This window comes from Humulus lupulus, chromosome 7 (genome assembly GCF_963169125.1).
Source record: "Humulus lupulus chromosome 7, drHumLupu1.1, whole genome shotgun sequence".
In the NCBI taxonomy this organism is placed as follows: domain Eukaryota; kingdom Viridiplantae; phylum Streptophyta; class Magnoliopsida; order Rosales; family Cannabaceae; genus Humulus; species Humulus lupulus.
The window spans coordinates 5,356,121-5,375,849 of record NC_084799.1 but is presented as its reverse complement, the minus strand read 5'-3'; the positions used below and the strand labels follow the sequence as shown (position 1 = coordinate 5,375,849).

The 19,729-nt window shown below is 34.1% G+C and overlaps 2 protein-coding genes and 1 pseudogene across 4 annotated transcripts; all 3 read left to right on the top strand.

Moving 5' to 3' along the window:
• The window catches only part of LOC133791268 (uncharacterized), a 162,151-nt pseudogene that overhangs the window by 95,322 nt on the left and 47,100 nt on the right, over positions 1 to 19,729 (top strand).
• On the top strand, positions 10,550 to 13,736 carry LOC133790445 (dicarboxylate transporter 1, chloroplastic). Its single transcript, XM_062228089.1, has 3 exons — positions 10,550 to 11,705; positions 12,271 to 12,492; positions 13,121 to 13,736. The coding sequence occupies exons 1-3, from the start codon at positions 10,596 to 10,598 to the stop codon at positions 13,481 to 13,483; spliced, it is 1,695 nt and encodes a 564-aa protein (XP_062084073.1). The 5' UTR covers positions 10,550 to 10,595; the 3' UTR covers positions 13,484 to 13,736.
• Positions 13,931 to 18,692, top strand: LOC133790444 (uncharacterized). Of its 3 annotated transcripts, XM_062228087.1 has the most exons (5): positions 13,931 to 14,368; positions 14,440 to 14,535; positions 15,342 to 16,688; positions 16,885 to 17,393; positions 17,568 to 18,692. In XM_062228087.1, exons 3-4 carry the CDS (start codon positions 15,344 to 15,346, stop codon positions 17,265 to 17,267), a joined length of 1,728 nt encoding a protein of 575 aa, XP_062084071.1. In that variant the 5' UTR covers positions 13,931 to 14,368; positions 14,440 to 14,535; positions 15,342 to 15,343; the 3' UTR covers positions 17,268 to 17,393; positions 17,568 to 18,692. The 3 variants fall into 3 exon arrangements, with proteins under 3 accessions (XP_062084071.1, XP_062084070.1, XP_062084072.1); XM_062228086.1 differs by having other exon boundaries at positions 13,931 to 14,535; XM_062228088.1 differs by lacking the exons at positions 13,931 to 14,368; positions 14,440 to 14,535 and having other exon boundaries at positions 14,567 to 16,688.

The window sequence follows — 19,729 nt, the reverse complement described above, 5'->3', positions numbered from 1 at the left end:
ACAAAAAAGAAAAAGAAAAGAGTCAGTCTTCTAGTTCTAATGCCAATGACTTTTCAAACAAAGAAATTCCAATCCATCCTTTCATTCCAAAAGCCCCATTCCCACAAAGATTACTTCCAATTAAAAAAGGTGGCCAATATAATGACATCTTAGAAGTTTTTAAACAAGTTAGTATCAACATCCCTTTCTTAGATGCCATTAAACAAATTCCTGCCTACTCCAAATTTTTAAAGGATCTTTGTACTGTTAAGAGAAACACTAATGTTCCTAAAAAGGCGTTTTTAACTGAACAAGCTAGTTCCATTATCCAATATAAAAGTCTTGTTAAATATAAAGATCCTGGGTGTCCCACAATTTCATGCATTATTGGTGATCATTTTATTAACAAAGCTTTACTTGATTTGGGTGCTAGTGTGAATTTGTTGCCTTATTCTGTTTATAAGCAACTTGGTCTTGGTGAGCTAAAACCTACCTCTATAACTCTTCAATTAGCCGATCGTTCTGTGAAAATTCCTAGAGGCATTATAGAGGATGTTTTGATAAAAGTTGATAAATTTTATTTTCCTGTTGACTTCATTGTTCTTGATACTCAACCTGTGGAAAATATGCGTGCTCAAATTCCTATCATTTTAGGTAGACCATTCTTAGCTACATCTAATGCAATCATAAATTGTCGTAATGGTGTTTTGAAATTATCTTTTGGAAATATGACTGTTGAATTGAATGTATTTAATGTGGTTAAATCTGTTGAGTGTGAAGAAGTGCATGAAGTTAACATGATAGATAGTATTTGTGAAGATGATGGAAATGACTTACTTGATTTTTGTGAAAAATACTTTGGTATGAACTTGCATATTGATGACTTTAATGATGATGTGAATGCTTTGCTAGAGTCTATACCCTTAAATGAAACCAAAGTTGAACATTTTTCACCCTTAGGTCATGTTCAATCAATTTCTGAGTCTCCAAAGTTAGACCTTAAACCTTTACCAGAAAATTTAAAATATGCTTTTCTAGGAGAATCTGAAACTTTACCTGTTATCATAGCATCCGCTTTAGATAAAGAACAAGAAGATAAATTGTTAGATGTCCTTAGAAAACATAAAGAAGCCATAGGTTGGACCATTGGAGACATTAAAGGAATTAGCCCATCCATATGTATGCATAGAATCCATCTAGAAGAGAATGCTAAAGCCTCTCGGGAATGTCAAAGAAGATTAAATCCAAATATGAAAGAAGTAGTTAGAGAAGAGGTCATAAAATTGTTAGACGTAGGTATCATTTACCCTATTTCTGATAGTCAATGGGTTAGTCCAGTTCAAGTTGTGCCTAAGAAGTCTGGGATCACAGTTGTTGAAAATGAGAAAAATGAATTAATCCCTACTAGAGTACAAACGGGGTGGAGAGTGTGCATAGATTATAGAAAGTTGAATAATGTTACTAGAAAAGATCATTTTCCATTGCCTTTTATTGATCAAATGCTTGAACGATTAGCTGGCCATGCATATTATTGTTTTCTTGATGGGTATTCGGGGTATAACCAAATCCCCATCGCCCCAGAAGATCAAGAAAAGACTACTTTTACATGCCCTTTTGGAACTTTTGCCTATCGTCGCATGCCTTTTGGATTATGCAACGCACCTGCGACTTTTCAAAGGTGTATGATTTCGATTTTTTCTGACATGGTTGAAAGATTTCTTGAAGTATTTATGGATGATTTTTCTGTGTTTGGTTCTTCCTTTGATGAATGTCTGCATCATCTTTCACTTGTTTTAATTCGTTGCAAAGAGAAAAACCTTGTGCTTAACTGGGAAAAATGTCATTTTATGGTTAAAAAAGGAATTGTTTTAGGTCATGTAATCTCATCTGATGGAATAGAAGTTGATAAAGCTAAAGTTGATCTTATTTCAAAACTTCCCCCACCTAAAACTGTTAAAGAAATTAGATCATTCTTAGGCCATGCCGGTTTTTATAGAAGATTTATAAAAGACTTTAGCAAAATTTCTCGGCCTTTATGCCATTTACTTGGAAAAGAAAATGCTTTTGTCTTTGATAATAATTGCCATGTTGCCTTTGAAAAATTAAAAAATTTGTTGACTACTGCACCCATTATTCGACCTCCTGATTGGAAAATACCTTTTGAAATAATGTGTGATGCTTCTGATTATGCTATAGGTGCTGTCTTAGGACAAAGACTTGAAAAAATACCTCATGTAATTTACTATGCTAGCAAAACTTTAAATGATGCTCAATTAAATTACTCCACAACCGAAAAAGAATTGCTTGCTGTTGTTTTTGCATTGGAGAAATTTAGATCTTATCTGTTAGGGTCTAAAATTATTGTCTATTCTGATCATGCTGCATTAAAATATCTCTTGTCGAAAAAAGATGCTAAGTCTCGTTTGATCCGTTGGATCCTGCTTTTACAAGAATTTGACTTAGAAATACGTGATAAAAAAGGATCTGAAAATGTTGTTGCTGATCATTTATCTAGACTAGTTGTTGAAACTATACATGATTCCACCCCTATCACTGAAACTTTTCCTGATGAACAATTGATGCATGTTTCTTCCTTGCCTTGGTATGCTGATATTGTTAATTATTTGGTCACTAAAGAAATACCATCTCATTGGTCTAAGCATGATAAATCTAAATTTTATTCTGAGGTGAAAAACTTTATTTGGGATGATCCTTACTTGTTTAAATACTGCCCTGATCAAATAATTAGAAGATGCATTCCAAACTGTGATCAATCTAAAATCATATCTTTCTGTCATGATCATGCATGTGGAGGACATTTTAGTGGTAAGAAAACAGCTGCTAAAGTTTTACAATGTGGTTTTTATTGGCCTACTATCTTTCATGATACATATGTTTATTGTAAAGCTTGTGAACGTTGCCAAAAGTTAGGAAGTTTAACTAAAAGAAATATGATGCCTTTAAATCCTATTCTTATTATTGACATATTTGATGTTTGGGGCATTGATTTTATGAGACCATTTCCTAACTCTTTTGGTAATCTTTATATACTTGTTGGAGTTGATTATGTGTCTAAATGGGTTGAAGCTATTGCATGCCACACTAATGACCACAAAGTTGTGCTTCGGTTTTTAAAAGAAAATATATTTTCCCGTTTTGGTTCACCACGTGCTATAATTAGTGATAACGGTACACACTTTTGTAATAGGCCATTTGAACATTTGATGAAACAATATGGCATTACACATAAAGTCTCAACACCATATCACCCACAAACTAGTGGTCAAGTTGAAGTGTCTAATAGGGAAGTTAAGCACATTTTAGAAAAAACTGTGAATCCAACTAGGAAAGATTGGTCCTTAAGACTCACTGATGCATTATGGGCGTATCGTACCGCGTACAAAACACCCATTGGCATGTCACCCTACAGACTTGTGTATGGGAAGGCGTGCCACTTACCTGTTGAGTTAGAACATAGAGCCTTTTGGGCAATTAAGCAGTTAAACTTTTCTTTAGACAAGGCAGGTGAGAAACGAAAACTTCAACTAAATGAACTAGACGAAATTAGGAATGATGCATATGACTATTCAAAAAAGTATAAGGATCGCATGAAATTTTACCATGATAAAAATATTTTGAGAAAAGATTTTTATCCAGGTCAGAAAGTCCTTTTATACAACTCTCGTTTGCATTTATTCCCGGGAAAGTTACGCTCTAGGTGGTCCGGTCCTTACATTGTTCGTATTGTTTTTCCACATGGAGCTATTGAAATTGAAAATCCTAAAAATGGTGATATATTTAAAGTTAATGGACAAAAATTAAAACCATTTTTAGAATTAAAATCTGATGAAGTGGATGAGATACTCCTTGAGGACCCTGTTTATCATGCTCTTTGATTCTTGTGTGATCTTGATAACTTGTGTTTTATTTGTATTATTGTTTTATGTGTGATTTAATTTTTGTTCGTTGTATCTTGTTCTCTCTTCGCAATGCACAATATCGAGGTACGACCATTCTAAACCTTACACTCTTGTCAATTTTAATTTATATTTATATTTATATTTTGACACATTGAGGACAATGCTTAAATTAAGTTTGGGGGTATCGAGTTTTATTGTGTATGTTTTGTGTTTTATTTATGTTATTTATGTTTGTTTGAAAAAAAAAAAGTTTATTTATTTATATGTTGTTGTTTTGTTATTTTTTTTTTATTTGTTCATTATCATAAAAATTAAAAAAAAAAAAAATTTTAAAAAAAAAATTTTTGGTGATATTTTTAATTTTCAATGATAAAAATCCTGATTGAGTTTGAATTTAATTTTCTTAAAAATATGAATAATTTTTAAGCTTTATTTTTAATTATAGGGTCAATTTTGCTTGTAACAAAAGTTACATTTTTCATAACAAAAACATTCTTATTTCCTATAAGTTTAAGTGAAAAATAATTTTAATGAAAACCTATTTTCTAAAAGCAAAATTGACAATTTAATTAATTATATAAGCTTAACTTTTATTCATAATAATTTCTGAGATTTATTTTCATTGTGCAATTTTTGAGAAAATCATTTTTATATCAGCAATAAAAAAAATATATATATTTGTGTATTTTAATTTTTCTTTTGCTTGAGGACTAGCAAAACTTTAAGTTTGGGGGTGTGATAACTCTACAAAATAGAGTTATTTTACCATATTTTATATGCTAATTGTTGCTTAGTTCTTGAGTTTTTAAATAACTTATTAAATTTTTATGTAATTTTTAATTTATTAGTCTTATTGTAGTTTTCTAGATTTTTATATGTTTTTATAGTTATTTTATTGTGTTATGTTGTAATTTAATTATATGAAATTTGTATTGTTAAGTTAGAAGTTAAAAATGTAATTCTTTTGAACTTAAATGCTTTATTAAATTAAGTTATAATCAATATTTTCAAATAATTAATATGATTTATTTATAATTGAAAATATTTGATTGTTATTTAATTTATTTTTATCTTGTAGGAATTATATTGCATGCTTGAAAGAAAGAAGAGAAAAGAAAACAAAAGTGGCAAAATTGAAAGAAAATAACATGAATTGTGGCAGTTTTCCTCTTGCCATCCCCTTCCGAAGCAAGCCCAGCCCGCCTGGCATCACAAGACCTCAGCCAGCCTCTTGGGCCCATCCAGCAAGCCCACCACCGAATCCCTTCTTCAGCCTCCAAGGCTCAGCTGCCGCCAGCTGCTCCCATTCAGCCTGCTGCCTTCCACGATTACACCCCCAGCCGTACGCCTGCAGCTCACTTCAGCAAGCATCAAGCCAAGGCAACTTTGGGCCTTGCCTTCAACCCAGCCCAAACCGTGGGCCTGTCCTCCTGCCCAGCCCGTCCGTACGGCCCAAGCACCTCCTCAGATGCTTGCCTCCAACACACAGCCGTACGCCTGGCACAAGCCTCCCACACGCCTGCCTTGCCTCCTTCCCAGCCACACTCAGCCACCAAAGCCCACAAACACCTCTTGAGCCCATAAATTTGGGTATTGTCCCCTTGTCTAAAATGTCACATTTTTACCCATTTTCTACACACTTTTTACCCCAAAATCATCATCACTCCTACAATTTACCCCTATTTACCATATTATTATTAATTTAATCAATTTACTTAATTTAAATTGATTATCTTAATAATCTCATTTTGGCTATAAATAAGGGTTTTGAAGACCATTTTGGGGTGCTTAATGTTTTTGGTTACCATCTTTTTCTCTCATTTTCTATCTACCATTCTCTCTTCCATTTGGGTTTTTCAAGAGCATTTTGCAAGTATGTATGTCTTTGATTTTGTAATTTCTACTCTAGTTATGTGCTTCTAATCTTTTTCATAAGATTATTAAGATCATGATGAAGCAACTTGTAACTAGATAATATTTATGTTGTATGTTGATTTCCATTGTAATACAACAAAGTCTATGGATTTTTCTTCTTCATATACTTCTTTCATCTTAAATATCTTGTATTTTAGATTGTTAGAACATACTTACACTTTGTTCTTCATTAGTGCATAAACATAATATTCTTTGTGTAACATGTGTCATTAAATTGTACACATCCATGCTTAGAACAAAAATATTATGTTTTGCCTTATAAATAATGTTCATTGATTTATTTGTTATTTCATTAGTTTGATTTACACTAAATGCTTTGAAATTATAATTTTGAAAAGTGAAGAAAAATCCTATCTTTTTATAAGAAATTTGTGTTTGAAATTATAAATCTTTTTGAAAAAGGATAGTTTAAATTATTTTAACTATCACTAACACTTGGGAATCAATATACTAATAAATATTATTAAACTTACATTTTGTGGATTCTAGTATCTTAATAATCTTTTCTTTTAACACTTATTTTCAACTCATTATTGCTTTATTTTTATTCTCTTAAATAGCTTTATTTTTCAATCTTTTATTTTATGTTCATAATATTAAAACTCATCAATCTTTGGAGCTAGGTTAGAATTTATTATTTTTGATTTAAAATAGTTTCATTTTCGATTTTAGACAACTCCCTTGGGTTCGACATCCTTGCTTACACGATCACTATTCTATATGGACGATTCGTGCGCTTGCGATATATAAATTTTTAAACATACCCGTTTTGGGTCCATCATGGTCATACTGAAAAGTCCAGGTCATAATACTTGTCCATAATAATAGGGAATAAGGTCATAAGAGTCCATAATAATAGTCCAAAGTATGACCATAGCCTATATAAGTTTACTATTATGAGGATACAAAAAAAAATAGTTCATATTTCAATTTTGGCATTTGTAAAATATGACGACATGGTAAAATAATCCATATATAAATTTTAGCATTTTAATGGCATAGTAAAGTAATCTATATAAATTTTGGCATTATAATGGCATGGTAACATAATCCATATATAAATTTGGCATTATAGTAAAATAATCTATATATAAATTTTTGGTATTATAACGGCATAGTAAAATTATCTACATATAACTTTTGGCATTATAACGTCATAGTAAAATAATCTATATATAAATTTTGGCATTATAACGGCATAGTAAAATAATCTATATATAAATTTTTGCATTATAACGGCATAGTAAAATAATCTATATATAAATTTTGGCATTATAACGGCATAGTAAATTAATCTATATATAAATTTTTGCATTATAACGGCATAGTAAAATAATCTATACATATATAATAACTAAATAACTGAAAAGAAAGGCTCGGGAAGAGCTTACCTAAAAGGCTAGCGTTATGGACAGAACTTCGCCTAGATCTCCGAGGTTTAGAACTTTAGAAGGATGTTAAGAATATTTTTGGGTAGAGTAAGAGAAAGGAAATGAGGTTTTTGTGATTTCAAGATGAGTTTTGGAAGGGCTATTTATAGGAAAAACTTGAGATACTATTCTAATAAAATATTAAAAATAATAAGCATAGTGGAATAATAACATATTCAAAATATCAAGCATAGTAATTTGCTTAAGTCATCAATGTGTCACTACTGCATCAACATGTGGAACCCATGGGGTGGACCCCGCTGTGGGACCCATGTGGACCCTACTGTGGGACCCTTGCGGACCCCACTGTGGGACCCACTATGAATAGTACCTGGTGAATAGTAAAAAAATTGAAAATTTCCCAATCTTCTTATATTACTTAGTCTAGCATTTTTTACTTACAAACTTTTCTGAAAAAGTTTCTCTAACACCCATAAATTAATTATTCCCACCTATTGGTTACTTCAACAACTTAGAATTGTTAAAATCCCATAATAGAAAACAACTACACCCCCAACGGTCATGAACACTATTCACCAACGGTCATAAACGGCTAGTTTTTGCCCTATAAATACTTGTTCCTTCAACCATTTATTTGCACAACTTCTTCATCTCTTAACCTTCTAGATAAAATTCATCATCAAAACATGAATTTCTCTTTATTTTTCATAACTTTAGTGATTGTTTGCTTGTATTTAGCATCATTCTATGGGTATTATACTAATGAAATGCCCATGAATGTTATAGTTGCATATTCATTAGTTATTCTTCCACTTTACTTAATAGCTCTAACATTCGGTTAGCATTGTAATGCACTCAAAAATGAATAAAAAAAATCTTCTCTTATCTTTCATAATTGTTATAATTTGTAAAAAGAAAATGGGAGTTACAGTTCCTACCTCTAGTTCGAGCATGAAATAATAAAAAATGACATTTGTGAACGATCAGTCCTTAAGTTCCTTAACGATCACATAGTCATAACCAATATGAAATCCCATCAATAAAAATAAACAATAAAAGGTTCATAATCTAAAACCTCGCTCCCGGGGTCTCAAACTGTACTGAAACGTTTAGTAGATTCGGTCCCGAGCCTTAGCAAATGAAACTCCGAGCCTAAACCCTTCAAAAGCTCCTCCCTATCACAAAAGGAAGGGGCGGGCCGTGACTTGGCCTAGTGAGTCGCGGTGCGCCCCTAAGACAAAAAGCAATCTGTCTGGGGTACCAAGGGCGGGCCACGACTTGGCCTAGTGGGTCGCGACGCGCTTGCCTAACACAGCCTAGGGGAGGCTCTGGCTTGGGTCCAAGTCGCGACTTGCATGAACTTGGTCGCGACTTGACCCAGCAAACCCAGCTCCCCTGCCCATTTCCTAAATCAAACCTGCTAAAATCTTCATCAATTAAATCTCAAAATCATAGCCAAACATTACCACAATATATCCATCATTCAACCAAAAAAATCTAAGCTTTATAATATTTAAAACCTCATCAAATAACCACTAAGATCAAAACTCTCAAGCTCAAGAACTAACTCAAAAACAGAGCAAACTAGAAACCTATGGCTGAAATCTTACCTTAAATACAGGTTTGAATCCCCTCCAATGGTTGATCACTAGCCTAAAACCTTAAGTTTTGATTCCCAAACTTGAACCCTCAATATTGCTTCAAAATTCCAACCGAGAAGAAGAAGAAGAAAGGATCAGGAGAGATAGGAAAAGAGCCTTGTTTTTGCTGTCTAATTCCTTCTACAACCAACCACTAACCTTAAGTACATCCCATGGTCAAAAGACCATAATACCCCGAAGCCCATTTAATTCCTATACAACCACCCAAGGGCAAAACAATCATTTATCACTTTTCCCGCTAATTATAATCAACGTCCTCAAATTTCCATTATTCTCAATATTCTCAACTAATAATTAAATCATAACTCATTACCGGTTCATTCCCAGTAATGTACTAAGCATCAAATTACCCCTAAACTTACCTTAAGTCTGAAAATTATTCTCGTTATGACCAAACCGCTAATTTTGCGTTCTAGGATCATCTCATGCTGAATAACTTAAACATATCCACATTATAATGTGGTCTCATCCATAAATCATAAACATGCACATAAATATATAAATATGTAATTATTATCATATAATCATGCATTTAATCATATAATTGCATAATAAATCAATTATGGTCATCCTGGCCCCTAATCCAAACATAAACCACATTAGAGAGTTTGAGACATTATTACAAATACATAGTTTTTTAACGAGTAATGATATGTGCATCAAAATGTTATAACAACTCACGTAACATCCGTTGTTGTAATATTTAGATGTAAATAATATTATTTTTTTAATTAGTTTATGAATTATGTCTACATATAATGTAAACTAATAATATTGAAGTTAAAAAAGTAGTTTAAGCACGCCATTCATATACACTAAATTAGTGTACCAAGTTGCTAAACTTAAATTGACTTTGCTAAAAAATAATCAAGTCGTCTCTTGGGATCACAAAAAAAATGGCCGACTCTTGGTACTCTCAAAAGCTTTTCTTAATGTAGATAAACAAACATAGTAGAACCAACCAAAAAATAATAAAAAATAATAATTGAAATTAAAAAATAAATAAAACAGTAAAAAATATTTGCTAAATGTTTTCGGACCACAGACCGAACTGGCTTGAATTGAATCAATCAAATTCTACGTTGCAATTTGGAACGGACAAATATATTTTTTTACTGTTTGCCCACGTGCACATTTGTGGTGCCTATTCATTCACCAAGGGTATATTCGTCTTTTCACTCCTCCCCAACTCCTGGCCCTGACTCACTCTACAACAATCAGATCTTTGTTTCTGACCTCATCTCCCAAATCTAAGAGGGCCTATCATTCCCTACCAATGGCGTCAAGCCACGTGGAAAAAACTCGTTCCCATTGGCCATTGAGTTTCCCCACTTATCACACGTCAGCAATAAAAAGCTACTAAATTGTTGACACGTGTAGTTGACCCCACCTTGTAAGAGTTGCGGAGGTTCAGTTGAACTAACCTATTGAGTCCAACCTGGCACTGTGGTTTGGGGGATCTCAGTCCTTCCGGCGGAGATTTCTAACACAAGCCACGGCACTACCAAAGAAAGCTGTTTTTTCTTTTTTGAGCTTTTTGAATCTGATTGAAAAAGATTCGAATCCTTTCTCAGCCGTCTGATCAAAATCAGACGGTTCATCACATTCTTCTTCGTTTTCTTTTTTATTTTATTTTATCTTATATTTTGCTGATTGCTCCAAAGTATAAAGCTTCACACTCTTCTTCTTTGCTGAAAAACCCTCCTCCAATGGCGTCTCTCGCCCTTACCACCGCGGCTTCTCCTTCTCCTCTAATCTCTCTCAGATCCCGCCTTTCGTCGCCCAAATCTGCCGTACTCAGGCACGACAACCGATGCGCCTCCCGGCCGATTATCACTCCCCTGAGAACCGCCGGCCTCGGGAATCTCCGACCGCTCATTTCGTCAAACGGTTTCTCTAAAGTCGCAAAGTCCGGTAGCGTATTCACCGTTAAGGCATCCGCGTCGTCGAAAGGCGCTTCTCCGGTGGTTCCGACGACTCCGAAGCCATGGCAGGGAGCGGCGATAAAGCCTCTCATGGCTTCGATTGCAACGGGAATCATTCTCTGGTTCGTTCCTGTTCCCTCTGGGGTTTCCCAGAACGCATGGCAGCTCCTTTCCATTTTTTTGGCCACGATCGTCGGAATCATTACTCAGCCTTTGCCGCTCGGTGCCGTGGCTTTGTTGGGATTGGGAGCTTGTGTACTCACAAAAACCCTAACCTTCGCCGCTGCGTTCTCTGGATTCGGCGATCCGATTCCGTGGTTGATCGCACTCGCCTTCTTCTTCGCCAGAGGGTTTATCAAGACCGGTCTGGGTAACAGAATCGCTTACCAATTCGTCTCCCTCTTCGGTAGCTCGTCGCTGGGGTTGGGGTACAGTCTGGTGTTCAGTGAGGCCCTTTTAGCGCCGGCCATTCCGTCAGTTTCGGCAAGAGCTGGTGGGATATTCTTGCCGCTGGTTAAGTCTTTATGCGTTGCATGTGGTAGCAATGTCGGAGATGGGACGGAGCACAAGTTGGGATCCTGGCTGATGCTTACTTGCTTTCAGACGTCGGTGATTTCTTCAGCGATGTTCTTGACGGCAATGGCAGCTAATCCGCTTAGTGCGACGCTGACTTTCAATACGATTCAGAAGACAATTGGCTGGACTGATTGGGCAAAGGCCGCCATTGTTCCTGGATTGGTGTCGTTGATTGTGGTCCCTTTCCTATTGTATCTGATTTACCCGCCATCGGTAAAGTCCAGTCCCGATGCACCTAAGCTTGCTAAGGAAAAGTTGGAGAAGATGGGGCCAATGAGCACCAACGAGATTGTTATGTCTGGGACTCTTCTTCTTACGGTAAAGCCCTTCACTTGATCTACAAATTCAGTTCTTGTACAAATTTTACTGTGGTTTTTCATGATTTTACTCACAGATTGCATTCATTTGATAAATTTATGTGTTTGCTTAAGCTCTCTGAATATGTTAAAATTAAATTTTAAAGATTGGGCTTATATGGGGAGAGAATTTTTGAACTGGAGACCTTTAATGGTGCAAAACAATTTATGTAGCATAGTGAATAATAACACTGTAATGCATCTCAATAATGTAAATTACTTATTTGCTTAAATTCGTAGGAAAAATAGGTTTGTTGTTGTTGTAAGCATTGATTTTTATCTGTTTAGTATATACTTTGATAACCTTGGTTTAGTATGTGAATTATATCATGTTCCTCTAGATAAGTTTTGCAACTCGGATTTTTATTCAATTGTGTATTACTTTATGCCACAAACTAGTTTAGTTTGACAAAATTTGTGGTGCAAATGCACTATCTGAATATGGATAATGGATTATTGATCAATGTTGCTTGTCAAACATCTACATGTTGTGTCCAATAATGGGCTCATTTTGTTTCTATATCCAGGTTGGACTTTGGATTTTTGGAGGGATGTTGAACGTGGATGCTGTCACTGCTGCAATTGTTGGGTTGTCTATTCTTCTTGTGAGTGGAGTTGTGACATGGAAGGAGTGCTTAGGTGAATCAGTTGCTTGGGATACCCTCACTTGGTTTGCTGCACTAATTGCAATGGCTGGTTATCTTAACAAATATGGTCTTATCGCCTGGTTTAGCCAAACTGTTGTTAAGGTTTGTCCTTACTTTTCCCTTCCTAGTTTTCTTCTTGGTGACTTTTTTGTCAATGATCTCACCAATTCTGAATTTTGTCATCGCTTGACTTGGCTTGATAATACGATTTCATTTGATACGCAATTGCAGAGCCTGCTAATTATTTATTTTGTCTTTTTCTAACATACTAAAGTCTGCCCCTCTGATATGGTAATTAGAGTTTGTCTATTGGTTTTTTCCTGTTAATTAAAATAGACAAATAAGAGTTACATGGATATTGTCTTGGAAATTACCAAGCATTAGTATATTCAGTCATCTGACAAGTATATTTGATTGCATGCTGGGTCCACTAGTTGTCTAGTTGATAATTCTAGCAGCTCGAGGCTGTCTGGTTTGACACATATGCAATGTTTTATTATATTAGTTTTAGTATCCTTTATAAGACATTTATCAAAGATAAAATAGTATGATAATACCAATCAATATTGTTTTTTGATTAAGCTAAAGTCTAGAGTAGAAAGATAGTAAGAACTTAACAGAGTTAACATTGAATAAACGAGTCTTAACATCTACATCAGTTAATCTTCCATATTATTATGTATTTGCTAAAACATCCAATAACAACCATGACAATATTTCTGTTTCCCAGTTTGTTGGCGGATTGGGTCTTTCATGGCAATTATCTTTTGGAATTCTCGTCCTCCTATATTTCTACTCTCATTACTTCTTTGCAAGTGGAGCTGCTCACATCGGTGCAATGTTCACGGCGTTCTTATCTGTCGCTAGCGCTCTTGGGACTCCTCCCTACTTTGGGGCCATGGTGTTGGCGTTCTTCTCAAACCTCATGGGTGGTCTGACCCACTATGGAATTGGATCAGCGCCTGTCTTCTACGGTGCTAACTATGTTCCACTAGGTAAGTGGTGGGGATATGGATTCTTAATCTCTGTTGTTAATATCATTATTTGGCTCGGAGTTGGAGGAGCTTGGTGGAAGTTTATTGGCTTGTGGTAGGGGATTTGCAGCATTTTAAGTCTGAGTTTTCTGATTTTCAGGATGCCATAGTTTTTCCTTCTATTCTTTTCGTAGAAATAATTTTTTTCTTTTGGGGCCTCTTAGAGTTTGACTTGGTGGAAAATGGTATACAACATGATGTTATTCATGGAGGTGGTAGAGATTGTTTATATGAAATTTTGACTAGGCTTGCTTGCGTAATTGCTGCCTGCAATTTTATGGCACTTAACAAGTCTTATCATATTTTTTTCTTCTTCCATTTTTATTTATTTCTTTATTTTATGTATAAACAAACACTTGTTTCATTTCTTGTGGCCTATTATGGTCATAGTCACAAGTGAGGTGATATTTAGTTGAGAGTAATGGAAATTATAGAGAATAGGAATGGAATGATAAAATTTAATGTGAAAAAAAAATTAATAAAACATAATGGTCTTTTACATGAGATGGGAGATAAGTACATGATATGATTTAGGTAAGCATTTCTATGGAGCAATGTTTACACGCAATTATTCAAGGGAAATTTTCATAAATATGGCTTTTTAGCCATAATTGTGCAAAAATATGGGAATAAATCTTTTTATAATATGTATGGAAGATTTTATACAAGGAAAACTTAGAATATGGGAAAAATAAGTATATGCCATAATTGAAATTTAAACAACAACACATCAGCACAAATCAGGGGTACACATGTAATTACCCTGCTCATTTTTGTTCAATCCTCCTCTCCTCTGCTCATTTGCTCATGCGTGAAACATGATCAAAAAAACACGTTACTATTTCTTCCATCTCCGGCAAGCAATTCTCCGGTGATAGCTTCCTTCTCCGGCAACGAGTAGTATCTCCGGCGATCACCACACCAATCGACCAACTCTAGCAAAGGTTTGACCCCATCTTCTGACAAAAAAATGCAAGAAAAATCTGATCACTAAACAAATGGTCCCTTTCTGCAGAAATCAAAAAAATTCCAACATTCTTCCAATCAAACCAGCTGGAATCTTTGAAGATTCCGGTGTCCTGCATATCCATTACACGATCAAGAAAACAAGGTTAGCAAGAAACCATTTCCTCTGTCAACTCTGTTCTGCTGTCATTTTTTTTTTTTTGCAAACTATGTTCAATCTACTATATTATTTGCAACTATTATCTTGATTATAATAAAAATGATCATGATCAAATGTGCTTGCTGGAAACAAAAACAATTTATAAACTAAAAAATAGAAAAAAAATATCGAAGACTGGTTTGTATACATTGATTAACCAGAAAAAAAACAAGAAACATTCAGAAACATTACGACAACCAGTTACTTGGAATAACATGCAATAAATTCAACTCAAATGTTTCAGTACGGTATGCAATTACAGATTAAGGGAACCAGTTACCTTCCCACTGGTTTTTCTACATTCATTAACCAAAAAAAAAAATAGGCAAGAAACAAGAACTCTGAAAAATTATTTGATGTATCTGGGAAGATTTACTACAAAAACAATCAGTAACAATAGGGTAACCAGTTACCCTGAAAAACAGAAAATAAATAAAACTAAGAGGAAATTACAACTATATAAAACTAAGGGTAAAAATAAGCAATATATGATTCATTATTAAGGTAACCAGTTACCCTGCAAAAAAAAAAAAAACAAACAATGTGTAAAACTAAGTGTAACAAGTTACCCTGCAACAACAATCAATATATATAACTAATTTGAAAAACATAAAATATATAAAACTAAGTGTGACCAGTTACCCTACAAAAGCTAAATGCTTCAGGATAATATGTGATTAAATATTAAGTTAACCAGTTACCTAGCCCATTTAGAACCAACTAACTGCTTAAAAAATTGCCAAATTTTACAGATATGGACAATATTACTTCTTTGGTTCAATATGGAGGCAATTGGAATGAAAACAACGAGTACCAAGGATACACAATGTCTGGGATATTAATACCACCAAATTGTTCTCTTGACAACTTGGTGAATCTGATAAAAAAGGAGATAAAGGAAAAAACAGCAACTATTGAAGTTTCTTATCAAGTAGAAAAAGGAACACCACCAATGAAGGTTGTAACAGACAATTCAGTGTTGTTCTTCCTGGAAATAAAGAAAAAAGTTGCTACTAAAATAACAGACTTACCATTGTGTGTCACTATAATTCAAGAATCAAACAATGAAAATGGCCTTCTTCTACTAGCAAATCAGAAAGCTACAGCAGAAGAAATGGAGGTGGGGACATTATTAATGCAAGCAAATCAAGCTTCCATCAATGAACAAATGTTACTTGAAGAAGGAATGTCAAGCACAACAAATGAGGGCATAAATGTGTCATACATACCCCATTTTGCTGAAGAAGTAGCTGATTTCATAATTGAGGACAATACAAAAAGAAAAAAGAAGTTGGATGAAATCCAACTAGTAATATCTGATTACAGAGTGAACACAATAGAGCAAGGACAAATTTACAAGGATAAGAACACAGTCAAATCAGCCCTTAGCTACTATGCAATGCTGCATAACTTCCAGTTCAAAACAAAAAGATCAGAACCTAGAGAGTACCTAGTTACTTGCGCAGATGAAAAATGCAACTGGTTGGTGAGAGCATCTAAGTACAGAAATCAAGATTTATTCAAGGTACGGAAATGCAATCCAAATCACACTTGCTCTGTTGAAATTGTTTTGGAAGACCATAGGCAAGCAAAAAGCATCGTAGTTGGGGAATTAATAAAGAATAAGTACAAGTCAATCAAAAGAAATTACACTCCAAATGACATCATGAATGATATGAATGATGACTTTGGAGTAACTATGGGATACACAAAAGCATGGAGATCAAGAGAGAAAGCTTTGCGTCTAGTAAGAGGGAACCCCGATGATTCATATCAGAAGTTGCCAATATATCTTTACATGTTGAAAAAAGCAAATCCAGGAACAATAACACACCTACTCACAGACAAGGAAGATAGATTCAAATACCTATACATAGCTTTCTCTAACTCAATCAAGGGTTGGAGATACTTGAGGCCTATAATTGTTGTTGATGGAACTTTTTTGAAAAATGCACATGGTGGTACCCTGTTTTCAGCATCAACGTTAGATTCAAACAACAACATTTTCGTGTTGGCTTTTGGAATAGCAGACTCCGAAAATGATAACTCATGGCTATGGTTCTTCTCCAAACTGCGAGAAACCTATGGAGAACCCGAAGGTATGATAGCTTCAACGATATATTCTTGTTTACAAACAAACAGGAACATTTTACCAAAACAAAATACACAAATACATGCTATTTCTTTTAGAATATGACCAAAGTAACTGGTTACCTTCACTAAAATAATAATAAAAAAAAAATTGAAAAATACTTGGTTTTTGTTTTTTTATATTAAAATATGTGTACTACACAGGATTGGCTATAGTTTCTGACAGACATAAGAGCATAGACAATGCAGTACATATGGTGTACCCAAATGCTTTCCATGGAGCTTGCATGTTTCACTTACTCAATAATTTGAAAGGCAAGTATGGGAGCCATGGAGAAGAACTACAAATGAAATTCATTGCAGCAGCAAAAGCATACACACAGACAGAATGTGAAAACTACATGAAAGGCCTTGATAGAATTGATAGACGCATTAGGCCCTATTTAGAAAAAGCCAAGTATGAAACTTGGGCAAGATCATACTCGCCAACAAAAAGATACACCATGATGACATCCAACATTGCAGAATCACTCAACGCTGCACTAAAAGCTGCAAGAAATCTCCACATTGATATCTTGGTTGAATGACTTAGAAGTTTGGTTCAAAAGTGGGTTTGGAACAACTCAAATAATGCAAATGGAACATTCACAAAAGTCTCTACAGCAACAGAAAATGAATTGAGACATGACATTGTTTCAAAAATGAAGTATGAGGTATGCAACTAAACATATTCTTACAAATCCTTATTCTGTCAATTGATGGTAACCAGTTACCTTCCATAAGAACATGAAATTTTTTTTACACAGAAGCATAACTAGTTACTTTAAATCTTAAGTCTACTTAAAATGTTTATTATCTGATTCTAATTCATGACAAACTATTTTTAGGTCTTGCCTTTCAACACAATAGAATACCAAGTTCGTGATCAAAAGGGGATAAATTTCACAGTAAATATACATAATAGAACATGCACTTGCAATAGGTTCCAAGAAGATGAAATACCTTGTGGCCATGCAGTAGTTGTCATTGCAAAAAGAAACTTGAGTGTCTATGATTATTGTGCAAAATTCTACAGAACAGAAACGTTGAAAGCATTGTATCAAGAAAATGTTCATCCTTTGCCCCATAAAGATGAATGGAATCTCCCACAACACTTGGACATACTAGTGCTGCCTCCAAATTCAACAATCCCTGCAGGAAGACCAAGAAAGAAACGAATAAGATCAAGAGGGGAAAATAACATAATAATCACCTGTGGGAAATGTGCACAACCAGGACATAACAGGAAGACTTGCAGGAATCCTCCATTTCAGAAGCCAAATAAACAGAAAAAGCCAAAGACATAGATTCACATTCTACAGAAAAACAAACATTTCATAGCTTTCCTCATTGAAAGAGATACTTTCATATTCATCAAGTATCATTCAGAATTTTAATAAGATTGTTTCAAAATAAAACACATTGATTGGTTATGCAAACTTATAAAATCCTTTCAAAATAATTTCTTGGATTTGTTTGCTTCTATTTTTCAATGCTACAATCACTAACAACAAAAACAACGATATAGGTAACTGGTTACCCTGAAGTTTCAATACAAGGTAAATTACCCCACTATAACAATCTCAAAGCCAAAAAAAAAGAAAAAAAGAATTAAACCCTTTACTTTCTTCTATCACAAACTCGTCTATATATAATATTAAAGTTACTTTAATATTAATATAATAAACTGGTTGCATAACTATTAAAAAAGACAAGCTTAGGGGAAAAATAAAAAAAAAAACACTTAAGTAACCAGTTACCCTCGGTATATTATGAAACAAACAGCCTGAGTACCTAGTTACCCTCCAATATCACCATTAAAATTAGTTAAACAAACCAACTAGGAATTAGTTTCCCTCAAGTTATTCCATAAAACAGTGGAAAAAAATACAAAAACAAACAGAAAACTAGCTACCTGATTTAAAGGGTTATCTAAAATATATATTAATAAATGTAATTAACAAACAACAAACCAATGGGGAAAAAATTAAAAAGAAAACAATTAAGTAACCAGTTACCCTTGGTATGTTAGAAAATAAACAACCTAGGTACCTGGTTACCCTCTAAATCATTCTTCCAAAAAGCTAACAGCAAAAGAATTAACAAAACGATATACTAATATGTATATATAAAATGACCTTAAGAATCCCAATGTTTTACATAAGAAGAAAATTAAAAAAGCTAACTGTTAAACTAGAAATTGATTCACCATTTAATTACAGTTGTAGAAAAGATTAAAAAACCAAAAGAAATATAATATTACTAAAAGCCTATGCAGCAATTTTCATTCTTTTCTGTCTCCTCTCCAGAAGCTTCTCAGTGAACTCATCGCTAGTTAAGTATCCCTCAAGTTCTTTGTTCTTTCCATGATAGTACAAGCTGACAGCAATGTCTTTACGAAGGAGGCGAACATCAATATTTTTAGGCATCTCATTCTCCTTCCCAAGAATTATTTGCTTAGCAAAATAAGTACAGAACACACCACAATCACTGCATAATAGAAAAAAGAAAAAGAAAAAAAAACAACTAAGAACATATAAACAAAACAGAACACAAAAAAAAAAAAAAAAACTAAAATCAAATAAACAAACTAACCAATCAGTCTGTTGAGGAATGCCTTTAGCAATGCTCAACTTCAAAGCCTCATTCTCTACCACATCATACGGGCTAACATCAAGATGAATATCTTTACGAACATAGAAATCAATCATCTCCAGAAGAAGAGGAATCAAAACAGCAAATGCCTCAACGACAGGTAAAGTCTGATTTTCATGCTTTGCACCAGACATTGAATCATACACCGTAAGAGATCTCTGCTGTACATTAAAGTGCAACAAAATCCAGTGCATAAGACCATTCACATTAACAGGCATGACAACATCATCAAGCAAATTCCAATGAGTTGCACAAAACATGGATTCCCCCTTCATTATCTTCAAAGCAACGCATCTCTCATCTATTTTAAATGCGCCACTACCTTTTTTCTTAAAATCTTCATACATAAACACTA